The 17,391-nt window shown below is 40.9% G+C and overlaps 1 protein-coding gene across 1 annotated transcript; it reads left to right on the top strand.

Moving 5' to 3' along the window:
* The first annotated feature begins 15,166 nt into the window (after positions 1-15,166).
* Positions 15,167-17,099, top strand: NPBWR1 (neuropeptides B and W receptor 1). Its single transcript, XM_075828328.1, has 2 exons — positions 15,167-15,332; positions 15,682-17,099. The coding sequence occupies exon 2, from the start codon at positions 15,682-15,684 to the stop codon at positions 16,645-16,647; it is 966 nt and encodes a 321-aa protein (XP_075684443.1). The 5' UTR covers positions 15,167-15,332; the 3' UTR covers positions 16,648-17,099.
* Positions 17,100-17,391: the final 292 nt, after the last annotated feature.

Raw genomic sequence — 17,391 nt, 5'->3', positions numbered from 1 at the left:
TCCAGCGGTTAATAATGCATTTCCGCTGCGTCAACGATGTACAAAATTCAGTTTGCGTATTTTAGTGCAGAATTTATGTCTATGGGACAAAAACGCAGCATCTCCTCACAGAATAAGTCGTATAAATTGACATTCTGCGGATTTGATATTCACACTGCAGAACACTTTTAGCATGACTTTTCTACATTTGTTTTTTCTGCAGCTTGTGCCTGAGATTTGCTAACTCTCATCCACTCCGCTACTACAGTAATTGCAGCAGAATTTCTTCCGAGAATTTCCGCTGCGGTAATTGCACAGTGTTTACGCTGTGTAGGTACCCAGGCTAAGGCCTCCTTCACACATAGATATTTTATGGCGTTTCAAAATGCATGAAAAAAAATGCATTTTGAAACACCAGCGTTTTGTAAAATTGAATGCTTTTTTTGTTCTTTTTTACTGGCGATTTTTTATAGCATTTCATTTTGTAAATGCTTTTTTCTGATGTTTTTGAAGTCCTCTAAAGTAGCCTGGAAAAAAAATGCAATACCAAAAGCATGCTGAGTTTGGAGGTACTAAAGGTATACGGTATTAACTGCAAAAACACTCTAGATCACCAGGTACTCGGGAATAATATTACTAGCCCTGAAACTAGTCCATGTAAAAGTATCTGATGTAGTTTATGAAGAAAGTTGCCAAAGTCCATATATTTGGGGGCTTTTTGTTTCTGTTGTGGGCACCAACGCGATTGGAAAGCCCCCTTTAGATATCCTACATTTGCCTTTACTTTTATACCAGTATTCCAGGATACCTATATTCTGTAGTATTGGGTGAGAGCTTCGAAGACTTCCAGTACTGTGCAGCAACCAGTTTTATGGATTTTACACGGCCTGATTTTTCCATATAAGTTTAGTAGATAACATTGATCTAGAGAACTGTCATTTATCACGCTGACATTTCCACTGCTGAAATGGGTATTAATCAAGTTGCTTAAAATAACGTATAGATAATTGATTTGACATCAGTGGTGATGGCATAGAAGACCAGAGCTAAGTGTTTTTTATATGAAATATTTTACACCTGTACAGAATACAGAATTCTGGTCAATATCAGAAAAGCAATCTTTGGTGCTCTGAACAGTATCAAAGATTCTTCTGGTGAATCAATTTAAAAAAAATCAACAGACTAAATAATAAACTGTACAGATTACATACAGTGAATGAGGTAAAGCTATCCCACCAATACAAATACTGAAGAATCCGAATTCTCATTTATTGTATTTATTCATCTTGATTCAGCATAAGGGGTCAGTTAGAAAGAATGCGTATCCAACGAACAAACCCCCTCCATCTAATCATTTAGGCCGATTCGCATTCTCTCCCTTTGTCTCACCACTGCCGTCAGCGTCTCCAAAGTGGCGCACGCCAGCTCTGCTACATCTTAAAGAGGATATGTTAGCTGGTCAGTGCTAAGGCCTCATGCCCCATACGTGATTACGGGCACGGGCGGCTGCGGACTGTCACCCGCATTTCGTTCATAACTTAGATGTGATAGATTACAGGTGGATCCTGCGTGTCTCCGCTGACACTGAACCCCTCAGGTCCGCAGGAGTGACGGATGGTCATAGCGAACGATACAAAGCAGCTGTATCTCAAAAAGTAAAAATTATTTTGAATAAAAACTATTTAGAAAGTTACACTAATCACATTGGTTGACCTTTTTATTTAAAAAAAACAATGCCCTTCGAAGGTGTACATAGCCTTAAAATAAATGGCTGAGCTTTCCAACATTGACCAAGTGGTGAGTTTATTGCAATGAATGTGAATGAAGTTTGGATTTAAATTTTTTTGTAAGGGCGGGTTCACACATAGCGGAATTTCACTTAAATTCCGCTGCGGACACTCCGCAGCGTTAATCCGCAGCGGAGCCGTTTCTCCATTGACTTTCACTTTAATTTAGCAGTGTTCGTTTACATGATGCGTACAATTCCGCTGCGGAGCATAGGCTGCGGAGCGGAATTTGGTGTCCGCAGCATGCTCTGTCTGTTGCGGAGCAGTGGCGGACTGGTTGCGGACTCATGGCGGAATTTCTCCATTGACTTCAATGGAGAGTCAAAATTCCGCAATGAAGTCCGCAGATCTTATGTGTGCTGCGGAGCGTATTGTTTTTACTACCATGACATTTCTTCATTCTGGCTGGACCTATGTATTTCTAGGTCTACAGCCAGACTGAGGAAGTCAATGGGGCTCCCGTAATGACGGGAGCGTTGCTAGGAGACGTCTGTAAATAGTCACTGTCCAGGGTGCTGAAAGAGTTACGCGATCGGCAGTAACTGTTTCTGCACCCGGGACAGTGACTACCGATCTCAATATACATGTATCTGTAAAAAAATATATAAGTTCATACTTACCGAGAACTCCCTGCGTCTGTCTCCAGTCCGGCCTCCCAGGATGACGTTTCAGTGTAAGTGACGGCTGCAGCCAATCACAGGCCAAGCACAGGCTGCAGCGGTCACATGGACTGGAGCGTCATCCAGGGAGGTCGGGCCGGATGCCGAAAGAGGGACGCGTCACCAAGACAACGGGCGGTAAGTATGAATTTCTTTGACTTTCACTAGGGAAAGTGCTGTCCCTTCTCTCTATCCTGCACTGAATAGGGAGAAGAGAAGCACTTTTCCTGCAGTCCGCAGCGGCCAGTCCGCATCAATTTTCTGCACATTTTGTGCAGATCCGCTGCAGAATCTGCAACGCAGATTCTGTGCGGCATTGATGCGGACAGTTGCGGAGGAATTCCGCCATGTGTGGTCATGCCCTAACTTATTTCAAATGTCATTGTAGCAATTCACACTTCTTGTCAACCTGTTAATCCCAAGTAAAATGTATTTTTTATTTTTTGACCTAATGAATAACAATGAAAGTAAAAGAACTGTAAAAAGTAGTATAATCATTATATTTTACAGAACCTCCTGTAAAAACGATACTAATAAACCATATATTAATAGGAAAAACAGAGCCCTCACCTTAAGACTATGTTCACACAGAGGTTTTTGAAGGCAGAAACATTTTGACCTGCCTGCACTTTGTTTGCCGTGGTTTTCACAGCATTTTTCAGCATTTTTCGGCTGTGGCCATTAAGGGCTGCGGGCAAAAAACGCTGCGTAAAAAGGCTTTCCCTGTCTCCCATTGATTTCAATGGGAGGTCAGAGACGGAACCGTGAGAAAAAATAGCATGTCGCCTTTTTTTTCCGCAAGCGTTTTTTTCCGTTTGCAGGAAAAAAATGCCTCCGCCTCCAATTGAAATCAATGGGAGGCGATTTCGGCCGTTTTTGGCATGGTTTTCAACGCGGTTTCCGACTCAAAGAAAGCACCAAAACACTTTTGTGAACTAGGCCTTAAAAGAATTCAGTACCTATTTATTAAATAAAATGCAATTATAGGTTCACTTTCTTGCCAAAACCCACACTAACCCTTGCACCATCCTAATCTGTAATATAATACGGCCATTAATATGGAGTTCGGCCCCCTAATACGGCTATAACAGACCCCACTCTTCTGGGAAGGCCGTTCACAAGATTTTGGACTGTGTCTGTGGGAATTTGTGCCCATTCAAAAAATCCAAAAAAGCATTTAGGAGATCAATGTTGGATGAGCATTTGTGAGGTCAATGTTGGACGAGAAGGTCTGACTAGCAATCATTGTTCCAATTCATCCCAAAGGCATTTGATGGAGTTAAAGAGGCTCTGTCACCAGATTTTGCAGCCCCTATCTGCTATTGCAGCAGATCGGCGCTGCAATGTAGATTACAGTAACGTTTTTATTTTTAAAAAACGAGCATTTTTGGCCAAGTTATGACCATTTTCGTATTTATGCAAATGAGGCTTGCAAAAGTACAACTGGGCGTGTTGAAAAGTAAAAGTACAACTGGGCGTGTATTATGTGCGTACATCGGGGCGTGTTTACTACTTTTACTAGCTGGGCTTTCTGATGAGAAGTATCATCCACTTCTCTTCACAACGCCCAGCTTCTGGCAGTGCAGACACAGCGTGTTCTCGAGAGATCACGCTGTGACGTCACACACAGGTCCTGCATCGTGTCAGATGAGCGAGGACACATCGGCACCAGAGGCTACAGATGATTCTGCAGCAGCATCGGCGTTTGCAGGTAAGTCGATGTAGCTACTTACCTGCAAATGCTGATGCTGCTGCAGAATCAACTGTGGGCGTTCTGAAGAGAAGTGGATGATACTTCTCATCAGAACGCCCAGCTAGTAAAAGTAGTAAACACGCCCCGATGTACGCACATAATACACGCCCAGTTGTACTTTTACTTTTCAACACGCCCAGTTGTACTTTTGCAAGCCTCATTTGCATAAATACGAAAATGGTCATAACTTGGCCAAAAATGCTCGTTTTTTAAAAATAAAAACGTTACTGTAATCTACATTGCAGCGCCTATCTGCTGCAATAGCAGATAGGGGTTGCAAAATCTGGTGACAGAGCCTCTTTAAGGTCAGGGTCGAGTGCAGGCAGCTCGAGTTCCTCCTCACCAAACACATCAAACCATGTCTTTATGGGCCTAGCTTTGTGCACAGGGGCACCGTCAACTAGAAAGGATCTTTCTCAAACTGTTCCCATAAAGTTAGAAGCATACAATCGTCAAAAATATCTTTGAATGCTGTATCATTAACATTACCCTTCACTGGAAATAAGGGACCTAGTTAAAAAAAAAAAAAAAAAACATTATCCATCCTCCACCAAATTTTACAGTAGGCACTATGCATACGGGTAGGTAGAGTTCTTCTGGCATCCGCCAAACCCAGATTTGTCTATCAGTCTGCCAGATAGTGAAACCTGTTTCATTATTCCAGCGAACATGTTTCCACTGCTCCAGAGTCCAGTGGTGGTTTGCTTTTTAACACTCTAACCAGCGTTTAGCATCATGCATGGTGATCTCAGACTTGCGTGCAGCTCCTCGACTATGGAGAAACATTTCATGAAGCTCCTGATGCACATTTATTGTGCTAATATCACTTCCAGAGGCAGTTTGGTGCTCTGTAGTAAGTGATGCAACAGAGGATAGGAGATTTTTAAGCGCCACACGCTTCAGCACTCGGCGTTCCTACTCTTCGAGTCTGCAGGGTCTACTGCTTCTTGGCTGAACTGTTATTGGTCTTAAACACTTCTATTTCACAATAATAATACATTCAGTTGACCGGGGCATATATAGTAGATCAGAAATTCGATTTTAATGAGTCTAATGTGGGCACTCAGCGGGGGCTTGAGGCTCCGGAAGGATCCAATATCCTTTGCAATTTTAATTATTATTAAGAAATTTAATTTTAGCCCTTTGGGGTAACACTGAAAGAGGGCATGTATGGCAAACACTAGAGAGAGTTGGATCATTTGTATGGCACACACTGTTGAGTAGATTGAAAAATAACTAGGGAGCAGAATGGATACATATATGCCACACATTGAAGGAGGGGGAGATATGTATGGCACAATCTAGAGGGAAGACATGGGGGAACATATATTGCACACTCTTAAGAAGAGGGAGCTGACATAAACTCCTATGGATATGCCATAAATGTCTGAGATGGGAATAACGATTGAACTTATCCCTAAACCCGACATACCTGAAATGTATGGCACGAGATGGTAAACAAACAAGTCAGCCATCTGTTACCTTTGGACTCACATATTAAAAAAAGTATATGTTTAACGTATACTTTTTTAGTAGGTGGCTCTGATGGTTGTCTCTGATGGATTCCATCAATCAGCCATCTGTCGCCCATAAATTCCCAAGGCAAAAACTGGCAACTGTATTCTTTAAACGTATAAGTTTTTTTATTAGATGGCGCAAGATTGTATTGAATTGGTATCTTGACAAATTGTACAACTTAATTCTATTCAAGAAAAACTAACGGTGGACACATCTGGGCTGGTGTTTGACCACATCTGAAGTTCCGCTCAATGCCAGTGGCAACAAGATGACTGCGTCTTTTATGTGTGCATTTCTGGCTGCACTTAAAGGGATTTCCGTATCTGATACTGCTTTGGGGACATATGTGGCTAGCTATCCTATGGTAAATCTGTTATATAAGAATAAAGAAGGACTTGCAAAAAGGAGCATGTGAACAATGTGTTTGATAATGCCTTACTGCCTTATTCGGGGAGGTATACCTATTTCTAATTTCCTATTGTTGAAGGGTATATATCCTAGATGACTGGTTATAAAGTGTGCTAGTGCCAACATAGATAATTATTGGTAATTTTAAGTGAATTCAGGCAGTGAAAATTTGGATTGTTTTGAGAAGTTGCTCCAGTGTTCCTTAGTTTTTGTAAAACAAATTTGACTGCATTTCAATTTAACTGCAACCAATGGTGGATCATCTTAGGGGCGTTTTAGGCGGATGCCCGGGGCCTGAGGCTCCCAGGGGCCCATGGCCACCCAAAGTACACTGAAGTTTTGTCACGTTTTTGCCGCAAATTGCGGCAATTACCGTGACAGAACTGCATTGTGTATGTCCTGAAAAAGGATCTGCAGACATAGAGTCACATGACCTTATGTTTGCGGTTCTTGTTACTGTTAAGAGACATGCAGGTCACATGACCTCAGGTTATAGTACAGCAGCAAGACTCCATAGAGAAGACTTAGCTGCTATCATGGCCGGTGTCAGCACCTGGCGAACCTGGGCAAGTTCCGGGGGCCCACTACCCTTTGGGGGGCCCCATTTGGCCCACTCGGTGCTGACGCTCTCGTCATGGCTCCTCCAGAAGTGAAATCCCCGCCCAGATTGTTGCCGATGGGATTCCTCTTCTAGAGGAAGCCCCTGTCAAGAACACGGCATAACTACCCCTGTAGCAGCCAACGTGGCTGCTACAGAGCCCACGGAATAAGGGGTCCCATGCTGCCCATCCTCACAGCCTCCCCATGCCCAGTGGCCTCATTTATCGGCAGATTGCATCGTTTTAAATGCATAAACTTTTATCGTTGTCAGCAGCACATCTCCCTGTGTAAACAGGGAAATGTGCTGCCTGTGCTGCCTGTAATGCCCATGGCCGCGGACCGTCAGGTTTACTCACCTCCTGACGGCCGCAGCCATGGATCAGTGAGCGCTGGCCCGCAGCCATGGATCAGTGAGCGCTGGCCCGCATCTCCTCCTCAGGAGATGCCAGCGCTCACTACCGCTTCACTCGGCCGTGTCCCGTAGGGCGTGCACCTGAATTAAAGACCAAATGAGCCCATGAGCATCCTGGACTATAAGAAGGGCCCTGCCCCTTCCTGCATTGCCTGAGCGTTGTTGTCATTTACCTATGTTCGTCTCTGCAAATGGTCCCTTAGTGTTTCCTAGTTTCCAGTGTTCCCGTTCATGCTACCTGTATCTTGTGTCCTGTGCTATCCAGAACCAAGTGCCGTATAGAGTTGGAGTCATGTTGCGCTGAGTACTACGCCTGTCCTGTTACACCACGCCTGGTGTCTGCCTGCTGCCAGAGTCCCATCCGAGCCTGTCTTGCTACTGCCCGAAGTTACCACAGGTACACCTATTTAAACTGTAGACTTTGACCTGTGTCCTGTTGGCCAGCAGCCATACCGTTAAGGCGGTACAGCATAGTGGGTCCACGCACCCAACGTGACACTGCCGACATGATGAAAATGTATGGGGACAAGCAATCGGGGTAACGAGCGCTCGTTCCCATACTAGCTCCTTGTGAAAGGAGCAAACGAGCGCCGATCACATCGGCCCCTGTAATACTGCATTTAGTTCAAGTGAAGTGTAGTGATGTGATGGAATGAGAAGCTGCATGGACTTCTACTTATCATACATTGCTTGGTTATGTAAAGTATATATGTATAGTATATCATAATTATAATATCCTTGGATCAAATATTTTCACATATTTGTAGGTGTGTAAGGGTATGTTCATATATGGTGTTTTTGCAACATATTCAAGGCAGATTTTAAGAGGTTTTTTTTTAATTCTTTTTTTAACAACAGAAAAATAATTTCCTGTAATTTCCACATAAAACGCATAAAAAGAAGCAAAAATCCCACGTGAAACCATACCCTAAAAGTAGTCCTATATGTGTGGAGCCCAATTCTGAAAAACTCATTTAGTTTTGACTGCAGTAATTGTTAAATAAAGGGCTATTCCAGTTTCAGCAAAAAAAAAAATTGATCTTTGTGTAATGAAAGTTAGAACATTTTCAGCTCATAAAAATCCAAATGATAGATAGAGGAACCAATAAATATTTATCATACATTTTAATATATCAGATACTGTTTGTTGTTTATGTAGGAACATAGGGAATAAGTTTCAAGTGTATCTTTATATTTTTCTAGAAGACCAATGAGTAGCTTTTGATAAAAGTTACAGTTCTTTACACCGGGCTGAGAGCTACTGATTCTATTACCCTGCCATATTATTGCCATTTGGATTTTCCTATGCCTTTACTCATAAAAGTAAGCCATATGGCATTTTTGGTTTAGCCACTTCACTGCTTTGTATTGTATACAACAGTGATAACCCATTTCTTGAATTTGAATCGTATAATTTGCGGAAACACATTTCTTATTATTGTTACTGGCATACAATATATATTGTATATTCCAATTTGCAGTATTTCAGATGGTCAAAGAGAGACATTTAACACTTAAGTGGGATGTTGTCCAAAATCTAGATCGATGGTCTGATCACATTCACAGTGCTATTTATTGTATATGGATTTGCATCCATGCCATTACCAGATTGGTTCATTATTTTTGTAACATTTTTCAATACAAATTAGAACAAGCAACTTGAGTTCATAGATCAAAGGATCTATATAAATGTATGTTATAAATATATCAGAATTTAGTACAAACCATACACAGCTGTTGTTCCTCAGTTTTGCTTTTTTTATTAATGGATTGTGAGTATAACTTCAATGAACTTGTCATTTAACCATTAGATTGTTGTGAATTGTGTTATAGGAATACATTGATACTTTGCCAGACCTAAAAAGTATTGCCCAGGTCTGACCAGCTCTCGAAAATAATCAGTGTTATGTCCCTGAGACCAATTACCTCTTTGAATTTGTCAAATTCAATTACCCATGCAGTGAATATAAATGAAAACCATCAAATAAAGTCAACACTCTCTGTATCTGCATATTTGCAGTCCACTTCCGTAGATCACTGTCAATTGTGTTTTTATATTTCAGATTCAGCACATCCCAATATCTTATGACTTATCTACCCAGTTATTTGTGAAGTCTTTACATTGTACTATGTCTCGTATATAGAGATAGATAGATAGATAGATAGATAGATAGATAGATAGATAGATAGATAGATAGATAGATAGATAGATAGATAGATAGATAGAGATAGATAGATACATATCTATCTATCTATATCTATCTATCTATCTATATATATATATCTATATACGAGACATATTTTATACTTTCCACATTATTGCTAGCAATCCACGAGCATTTGATAATCTGAAACATTATTTATCACATGGTAAATACAACCCAAATATAAAGACTATACAAAAATATAGAGCTAAAAGTACATCTAAGAACAGAAGTCTGTAACAATCTGCAGAATCTCTACCTGCAATCCACCATGCAGTAAATGCTTCCGAACATCGCTAGATGTCATCACATTTAAGAAATTATTGTATTAGTGTCAAGTTGTGATATACTGATTTATTACTTTCTTGTGGTGTGTAAATTGTATATTATTAAGCAATAAATCCCTGTAGTCTGAGGGGGAGGACAAGCGTGGGCATTTGGAAACGTAAGAAGCCGAAAGGTGAGTTCTATCCTAAGGCTTTCACATATTATAGGAGCATTTTAGCTTATCACAGTGTATTACACATTGTGAGTTCTACTAAAGTGTTGGTTTGTTTTTAAGCAGCATCTCAGAATGAACCCCTTAGAGACTAGCCTATTTTAGGGCTTAAAGGTAATGTGTTGCCAGAAAAACATGTTGTTTTTTTTTAAATTAAACATTTAGTGTGTAGGTGATTAAACATTGTTCACATTTTTTTTATTTTTTTCACGAGTCAGGAAATATTATAAATTAATTCTAATTTATAATATTTCCCATTGCTGGTCACTAGATGGAGCTATTCCCAAAATTGCAGCATTGCAAAATTGGGTAAAAAGCCCTCGCTCTAGTGAGCTCTCAGCACCCCCCCCCCTCCTTTATCCTGGCTAGTGCCGGGATAAACGAGGGGTTTGAACGGTCTAACCTCCTACACTGTGTGTCGCCATTTTTTGAGCTAACACACAGTGTAGTAGGTTTACATACAGTAGTAAACACACACACAAACACGAACATACATTGAAATCTCTTACCTGCTCCTGCCGCCGCGGCTCCCTCCGGCCCGTCTGCTCCGTCTGCTGCCGCTGGTCCAAGTGCACAAGTCCGGAAGCCGCGACCGGAAGTAGTAATATTACTGTCCGGCCGCAACTTCCGGTCCACAGGAAAATGGCGCCGGACGGCGCCAATTTCAAGTTGGACTGTGTGGGAGCGGCGCATGCGCAGTTCCCACACAGACGGCGTACACAGAAGTGGATGGGACGGGACCCGTTCGCAGTCTCTATGGGACTGTGGCTGCCGTATTCCATGTCTGTATGTGTCGTTAATCGACACATACAGAAATGGAACAAAAAATGGCAGCCCCCATAGAGAAGAAAAAGTGTAAAAATAAGAAAAAGTAAAACACAAACACACAAATAAATATAAACGTTTTTAATAAAGCACTAACATCTTTAACATATTAAAAAAAAATTTGTGATGACACTGTTCCTTTAATGACCAAGCTATTTTTTTTAGTCCCACTAGGGGACTTCACTATGCGATGATTGGATCGCTTATATAATACACTGCAATACTTCTGCATTGCAGTGTATTATTGCCTGTCAGTGTAAAACTGACAGGCACTTGTTAGGCCATGCCTCTGGTATGGCTTAACAGGCAATCACTAGACGCAGACCTGTGGGGCCTTTGTTAGGCCCCCAGCTGCCACATAAACCATCATCACCCCGCGATCGCATCGCAAGTGTGTCGATGGGGTGAGAGAGGGGAGCCCCCCGGTCTAAAACTACTCAGATGCGGCAGGCGCTATTGACCGCCGCATTTGAGGATTTAAACGGGTGGGATCAATGTTGATTTCTATCCCACCTGTTCGAGCAGGTCTGCTGCAAGCCCTCAGATACCTCCAGTAGCTGAGAGCAGGGAGTTTTAACTGATCCCAGTGGCACTGCTTTATTCTGATGCAGCACTGTAAAAAGGCTACTGTATCAGAATAAAGCCTGTTAGTGACCGCCGTGAAAAGGCATATTGGCAGTCACTAACGGGTTAAAAGGAACACCTAAGCCTCGTTTATATGGAGGATTTTGCAGGCAGAAATAATCTGCCTCAAAACTCCTTCACGCCGCATAAAACACTTTTTCTGCCTCCCATTGATTTCAATGGGAGGTCAGAGGTGGAACCACTGCAAGAAAGAACAGGCCACTTTTTTTTTCCCGCGAGCGGCTAAAAGCCACTACAAAATGAAAAGCCTCTGCCTCCCATTGAAATCAATGGGAGGTGGTTTATGACATCTTTTGGTGCTGATTCTCACGCGGTTTCTGCATCAAAATCAGCGCCAAAGAACTTGGGTAATAAAAATAAACAAATGACTTGTACAGAGTATTTGTCAGTCTGTAGGATTTTCTGTGTGCTCTTGAAACAAACAGTTCTATAGAAATGTTGCAGAGAACAGAAGTGTTAGGCTGGGTTCACACGTGGCGGAATTTCACTTAAATTCCGCTGCGGACACTCCGCAGCGTTAATCCGCAGCGGAGCCGTTTGTCCATTGACTTTCACTTTAATTTAGCAGTGTTCGTTTAGACGAGGCGTAAAATTCCGCTGCGGAGCATAGGCTGCGGAGCGGAATTTGGTGTCCGCAGCATGCTCTGTCTGTTGCGGAGCAGTGGCGGACTCATGGCGGAATTTCTCCATTGACTTCAATGGAGATTCTAATTTCCGCAATGAAGTCCGCAGCTGTCATGCACATGTTATGTGTGCTGCGGATCCGTCTTGCTTTTTTAACTTGACATTTCTTCATTCTGGCTGGACCTATGTATTTCTAGGTCTACAGCCAGACTGAGGAAGTCAATGGGGCTCCCGTAATGACGGGAGCGTTGCTAGGAGACGTCAGTAAATAGTCACTGTCCAGGGTGCTGAAAGAGTTAAGCGATCGGCAGTAACTGTTTCTGCCCCCTGGACAGTGACTACCGATCCCAATATACATCTATCTGTAAAAAAAAATGAAGTTCATACTTACCGAGAACTCCCTGCTTCTGTCTCCAGTCCGGCCTCCCAGTATGACGTTTCAGTCTAAGTGACGGCTGCAGCCAATCACAGGCTAATAACAGGCTGCAGCGGTCACATGGACTGCCGCGTCATCCAGGGAGATCGGGCTGGATGCCGAAGGAGGGACGCGTCACCAAGACAACGGCCGGTAAGTATGAATTTCTTTGACTTTCACAAGGGAAAGTGCTGTCCCTTCTCTCTATCCTGCACTGATAGGGAGAAGGGAAGTACTTTTACCGCAGTCCGCAGCAGCTAGTCCGCATCAATTTACTGCACATTTTGTGCAGATCCGCAGCAGAATCTGCAACGCAGATTCTGTGCGGCATTGATGCGGACAGTTGCGGAGGAAATCCGCCACGTGTGGTCATGCCCTTAATTTCCACCTGATCCATTCAATTTCCGGTTGACAAAAAAAATATGGGGTGAAGCTTAGCAAAAGAGGTGGGCCTTAGGATTTTAGCATTCCTGGTGTCTTACTGCAGACATGGCAGTGAAAGTAAGCTCCATTTGCAGCCAGTTTCCTTTTGTCCGGTGATGAGGAGGTGGGAATGATATCCTAAAACACATATAGAAGAATTCTTCTATCTATTTTTTTACAATTTTGACTGTAATATGTGAATAAATTAGGATCAAAAGAGGATAGGAATGGAAGAATTTTTGGAATTTTTACATTTTATTGTCTATATTCTACATTTAATGTTTTTCATTAAAGGATTTTCCAGTTTTATGCAAATAAAGATTAATTTCTGTGAAATCAAGTTTTGCAACTTTCTAATATACATAGTGATTTAATTCCTCACCATTTCCAAGATCTCTGATTGTTGTCTGTGACCGAGAAGATACATCCAGAGGCTGAAAACAGTTTTACTAGTCTCTAGTTTTACTTTCAGCCGAGCAGTAGATACAATTGTATCCAGTCTGGGCTATGCTCTGAGTGCTAAATACATCAGCAGCAACAGCAAAGATCTCTATTAGAATTTATTACAACATATCCGTCAGGAGTCCAGGCTCACAGAGTATTGTCTAGACTGATTTTGGTTGTATTCACTTTTAGGGTGAGTTCATACGGAATTTTTTGCCACGTTTTTTGACGCAGAAACCACAGAAATATTTGTTTCTATACATTTTTAGGAAAATTAGTTCAGACGTTGCGGAAAATAACTGTGCGGAAATCAGGCTGCGGTGCAGAATTTTCCCTCCGCAGCAGCTCATTATGTTGCAGAGAAGAAACGGAATTTCACTGCGGATTTCAGCCTTTGCAATGCAAAAACTGAAATCTGTGGCAAGTCCGCTGTGATTTTTGCAACGTCTGAATTACCTGTCAAATATGCAAATGTTGGTGCAGATTCGTTGCGTAATTGCCCAGAATCTGCACCAACATTTGTAGCAGGAAAAATTCTGCCACGTCTGAACGTGGCCTTAAGGGCAGCAGGGTAGTGGAACTCACACTATATCTTTAAACAAGCCTGATGTATGAATAGCAGACACCCTCTTTCGTGAAGACACACAGTTAATAGACACACATTCTTTATTAAAACACCCCATTCTTCACCTCAGAACTACACCCACTATTTTCTTAAAGCAGCAATAACATTCTTAAAAAGGCAAGCAACGCATTTACCATACACAACACATCACTAAGGCTTCCATCCTTCTTTTATCTAAATAAAAACAAATGTTCAATAGATGCCAAATATCATAAGATATCAACACTAACATTGACATGTCTGTAGACCCATATTACTGCATGTGCCAACATCAGCTGACCGCAATGACTATGCCCTACTGCATATGAACAGTTATTGATATGCATGAGCATAGATAGCTGTAGTAGACAACGGTTTACACAATACCCATTTTCTAAGGCCATGTTCACACAGAGTTTTTTGACAAGTTTTTTTTTGCGCGAAAACCGCTCCGCAAAACTCATCAAAAAACGCCCGAAAATGCCTCCCATTGATTTCAATGGGAGGTGGAGGCATTTTTTTTACCGCAAACGGAAACACCGCCTCGCGGTAAAAAGAAGTGCCATGACCTATCTTGAGGTGGTTTCCGCCTCCAAAACCCCATTTCAATCAGTGGGAGAAGGACAAAAAAACGCCTCGACGAGTGTTTTGACACGTTTTTGTCAAACCACTGTGCAAAAAATGCCTGGAGCAGATTTTGCAGGAGGAATTTTTCTCCTGCAAAAAACTCTGTGTGAACTAGCCCTAATACTAGCACATGGCTCCTGATTCTCTGACTTTGAGGTGATTCCTTGACTGTATAATGTGAGATACATTGTTGCTATGATGCATGGATTCGACTCTTTTCTGTTCTCGTGTGACATAATTAACAAAAAGAAGCATGAAGATCTAAAAGTCCACCAACCCCTTAGCACCTTCCAGTACATTTTATTTATTACAAAATGTATATGTTCATTTTATAGAAGGGGTGAGTGCTATACAGTAAATGATCTAATTCAATGTCAATGCCATCCTTTAATTATGTAACATTAACTGGAAATGTCTGCACTTATTAATGTTTAACAGTTTCTCGGGACATGTGCTGCTTGTGTTGAGCAGTACACTGCTGCAGAGAATAATTTGGTCATATTATTAATTAATATTCCCTTCATGGGTTAGAAATATAGCACTCTAGAATGATGAACTAGACACATACGTATAGGTGGAAATAATGGAATTGAAACAATGTTTTGACACATATAAGTATTAAGGACAATGAACCACACATCAGTGCTTATATGTAGAGGGATTGGGACTATTTTATTGTCACTATCTAAAAAGATTGGAAAAAGAGGGGAAGGGGAAAGGAGGGAGGGAGCTGTTCTTCAGCACTGTATTGCTATGGAAAGAAGCAGAGAGCTTAACAGCAGATCAGAAATTCAGCTACAAGCATCTCTCCGCACTTCGCTTCAGCCCCATTCTGCCTAATGCAGCCACAAGGCATCTGTAGCCAGAGGATAATACAAATAAGTGACACCTAAGACGATCAGTAAGGTAAGAACATGTTCTCCATTGACTTAATTATCACTGCAGGAAATTAGGGGAGTGCTTAGCGAAGATCAATATTTAATGAGATGCTTTGAAAATTTGTTATTTATTTTAAAAAGAAATGTCTCATATTTTATGCCAAAGTAATATTTGTAGTATATACATCTAGTTATTTGTACAGTTTTTATATTATACTAAGTGTCAGGGAAATATGGTACTATACATGTATGATATGCAATAATGTAATAAATAGGAAAAAATTGTCAGATCTAATGTTGGCAGGCACTAACTGATAACGTATGCTAAGAAAACATGAGAAATGTGTTCAGTAATGTGTCTCTTTTCTGTTTGGAAGATGGAAAACATATCTGTGGATTATTTATCAAATTCATCAAGAAGGTCAGAGTGGCAGAATGGATCAATATCACAGGTCATCCCTAACTTCTATCTGGCATTACCCATCATCTATTCTATCATCTGTGCAGTTGGATTGACTGGAAACACTGCTGTCATATATGTCATCCTCAAGGCTCCAAAAATGAAATCTGTCACCAACATTTTTATCCTAAACTTGGCTATAGCAGATGAACTCTTCACACTGGTCCTACCCATTAATATAGTGGACTACTTACTGCTGCAGTGGCCCTTTGGAGAATTTATGTGTAAACTCATTATATCCATTGATGAATATAATACATTTTCCAGCATATATTTTCTAACTGTTATGAGCATTGACAGATACCTTGTAGTAGTTGCAACTGTAGAATCAAAGAAACTTTCCTTTCGGACTTATAGAGCTGCCAAAATTGTCAGCCTTTGTGTATGGACTTTTGTAACCATATTAATTCTACCTTTTGTTGTCTTTGCCAAGATTCACCAAGAGCATGGCCGTTTGCAGTGTCTTTTTGTTTTTCCTAATCCAGAAGGCTTGTGGTGGCAGATGAGTAGAATCTATACCCTTATCATGGGGTTTGCAATACCTGTGTCTACTATATGCATTTTATATACTATGATGCTTTACAAATTGAGAAGGATGCGTTTGAACACTAATGCAAAAGCCTTAGATAAAGCTAAAAAAAAAGTGACGTTCATGGTTGCCATCATTTTAGCAGTATGCCTGCTTTGCTGGACACCTTACCATCTGAGCACTGTGGTGGCCTTAACCACAGACATCCCACAGACTCCGCTAGTTATTGGGATTTCTCTGTTTATAACCAGCTTGAGTTATGCCAATAGCTGCCTCAATCCATTCCTGTATGCATTCTTAGATGACAATTTCAGAAAAAGCTTTCGGAAACTAGTAGAGTGCAGGTCATCATGAACGATGTCTATGGAAGACTTCTACTTGTCAAATAAAATACCATAAATCAGCATCTTGTTACCTGGCTGTATAATCTGTATCACTAGCCTAATAATTATTACTGCTTTTGAGGTTTATGTGATTTTTCACGTCTCAGATTTTCAGAAAGGAGTAGCCTGACTGTGTAATACAGTAGGTTGGGTTACAGAATTCACATTGTGAGATAGATATTCATATCCCTGTAGGACCCTTTAACTCTTCTGGTTCCCCACTTTTTAAGTTGGTTTGCACTTGAATCTTTGTCATGCATATTATGGAACACAGTATGCTGTTTTAAGCTGCATTTTTAATAATGCTTAACAAGTAATATATTAAAACTTTGGGACAATGGGGCTTTCTTAATTCTTGCACAATTTGATTGATAATGTATGTTGTAGTGTAGTAAAACTGTATTGCTAAAATAATTTATGTTTTTTGCTGGAAAACTGAAATAATGTTATTGTTAATGTAATTACATATAGTGTTGAAATTAAGTTTCATTTGCTATAACAAAACAATACCAAATAAATATATTGAGTGCCTTGCTTGATTTCTTTGTTATTAAGTATGTATACTGTAAAAGGAACATGTATGAATAATCATCTGCTTGCACAGTTTGTGATTTCAGAAGTCCGGTGAGAAATAAAAATTGCTGCATTTAATTGTAAAATTGCAGTCCACCATAATTGTCTGCAGCAAGGACTTCATAAGATTTAATGTGTTCGC

Source organism: Rhinoderma darwinii, chromosome 5 (assembly GCF_050947455.1).
Source record: "Rhinoderma darwinii isolate aRhiDar2 chromosome 5, aRhiDar2.hap1, whole genome shotgun sequence".
Classification (NCBI taxonomy): domain Eukaryota; kingdom Metazoa; phylum Chordata; class Amphibia; order Anura; family Rhinodermatidae; genus Rhinoderma; species Rhinoderma darwinii.
This window is presented reverse-complemented; position numbering and strand designations above follow the sequence as displayed.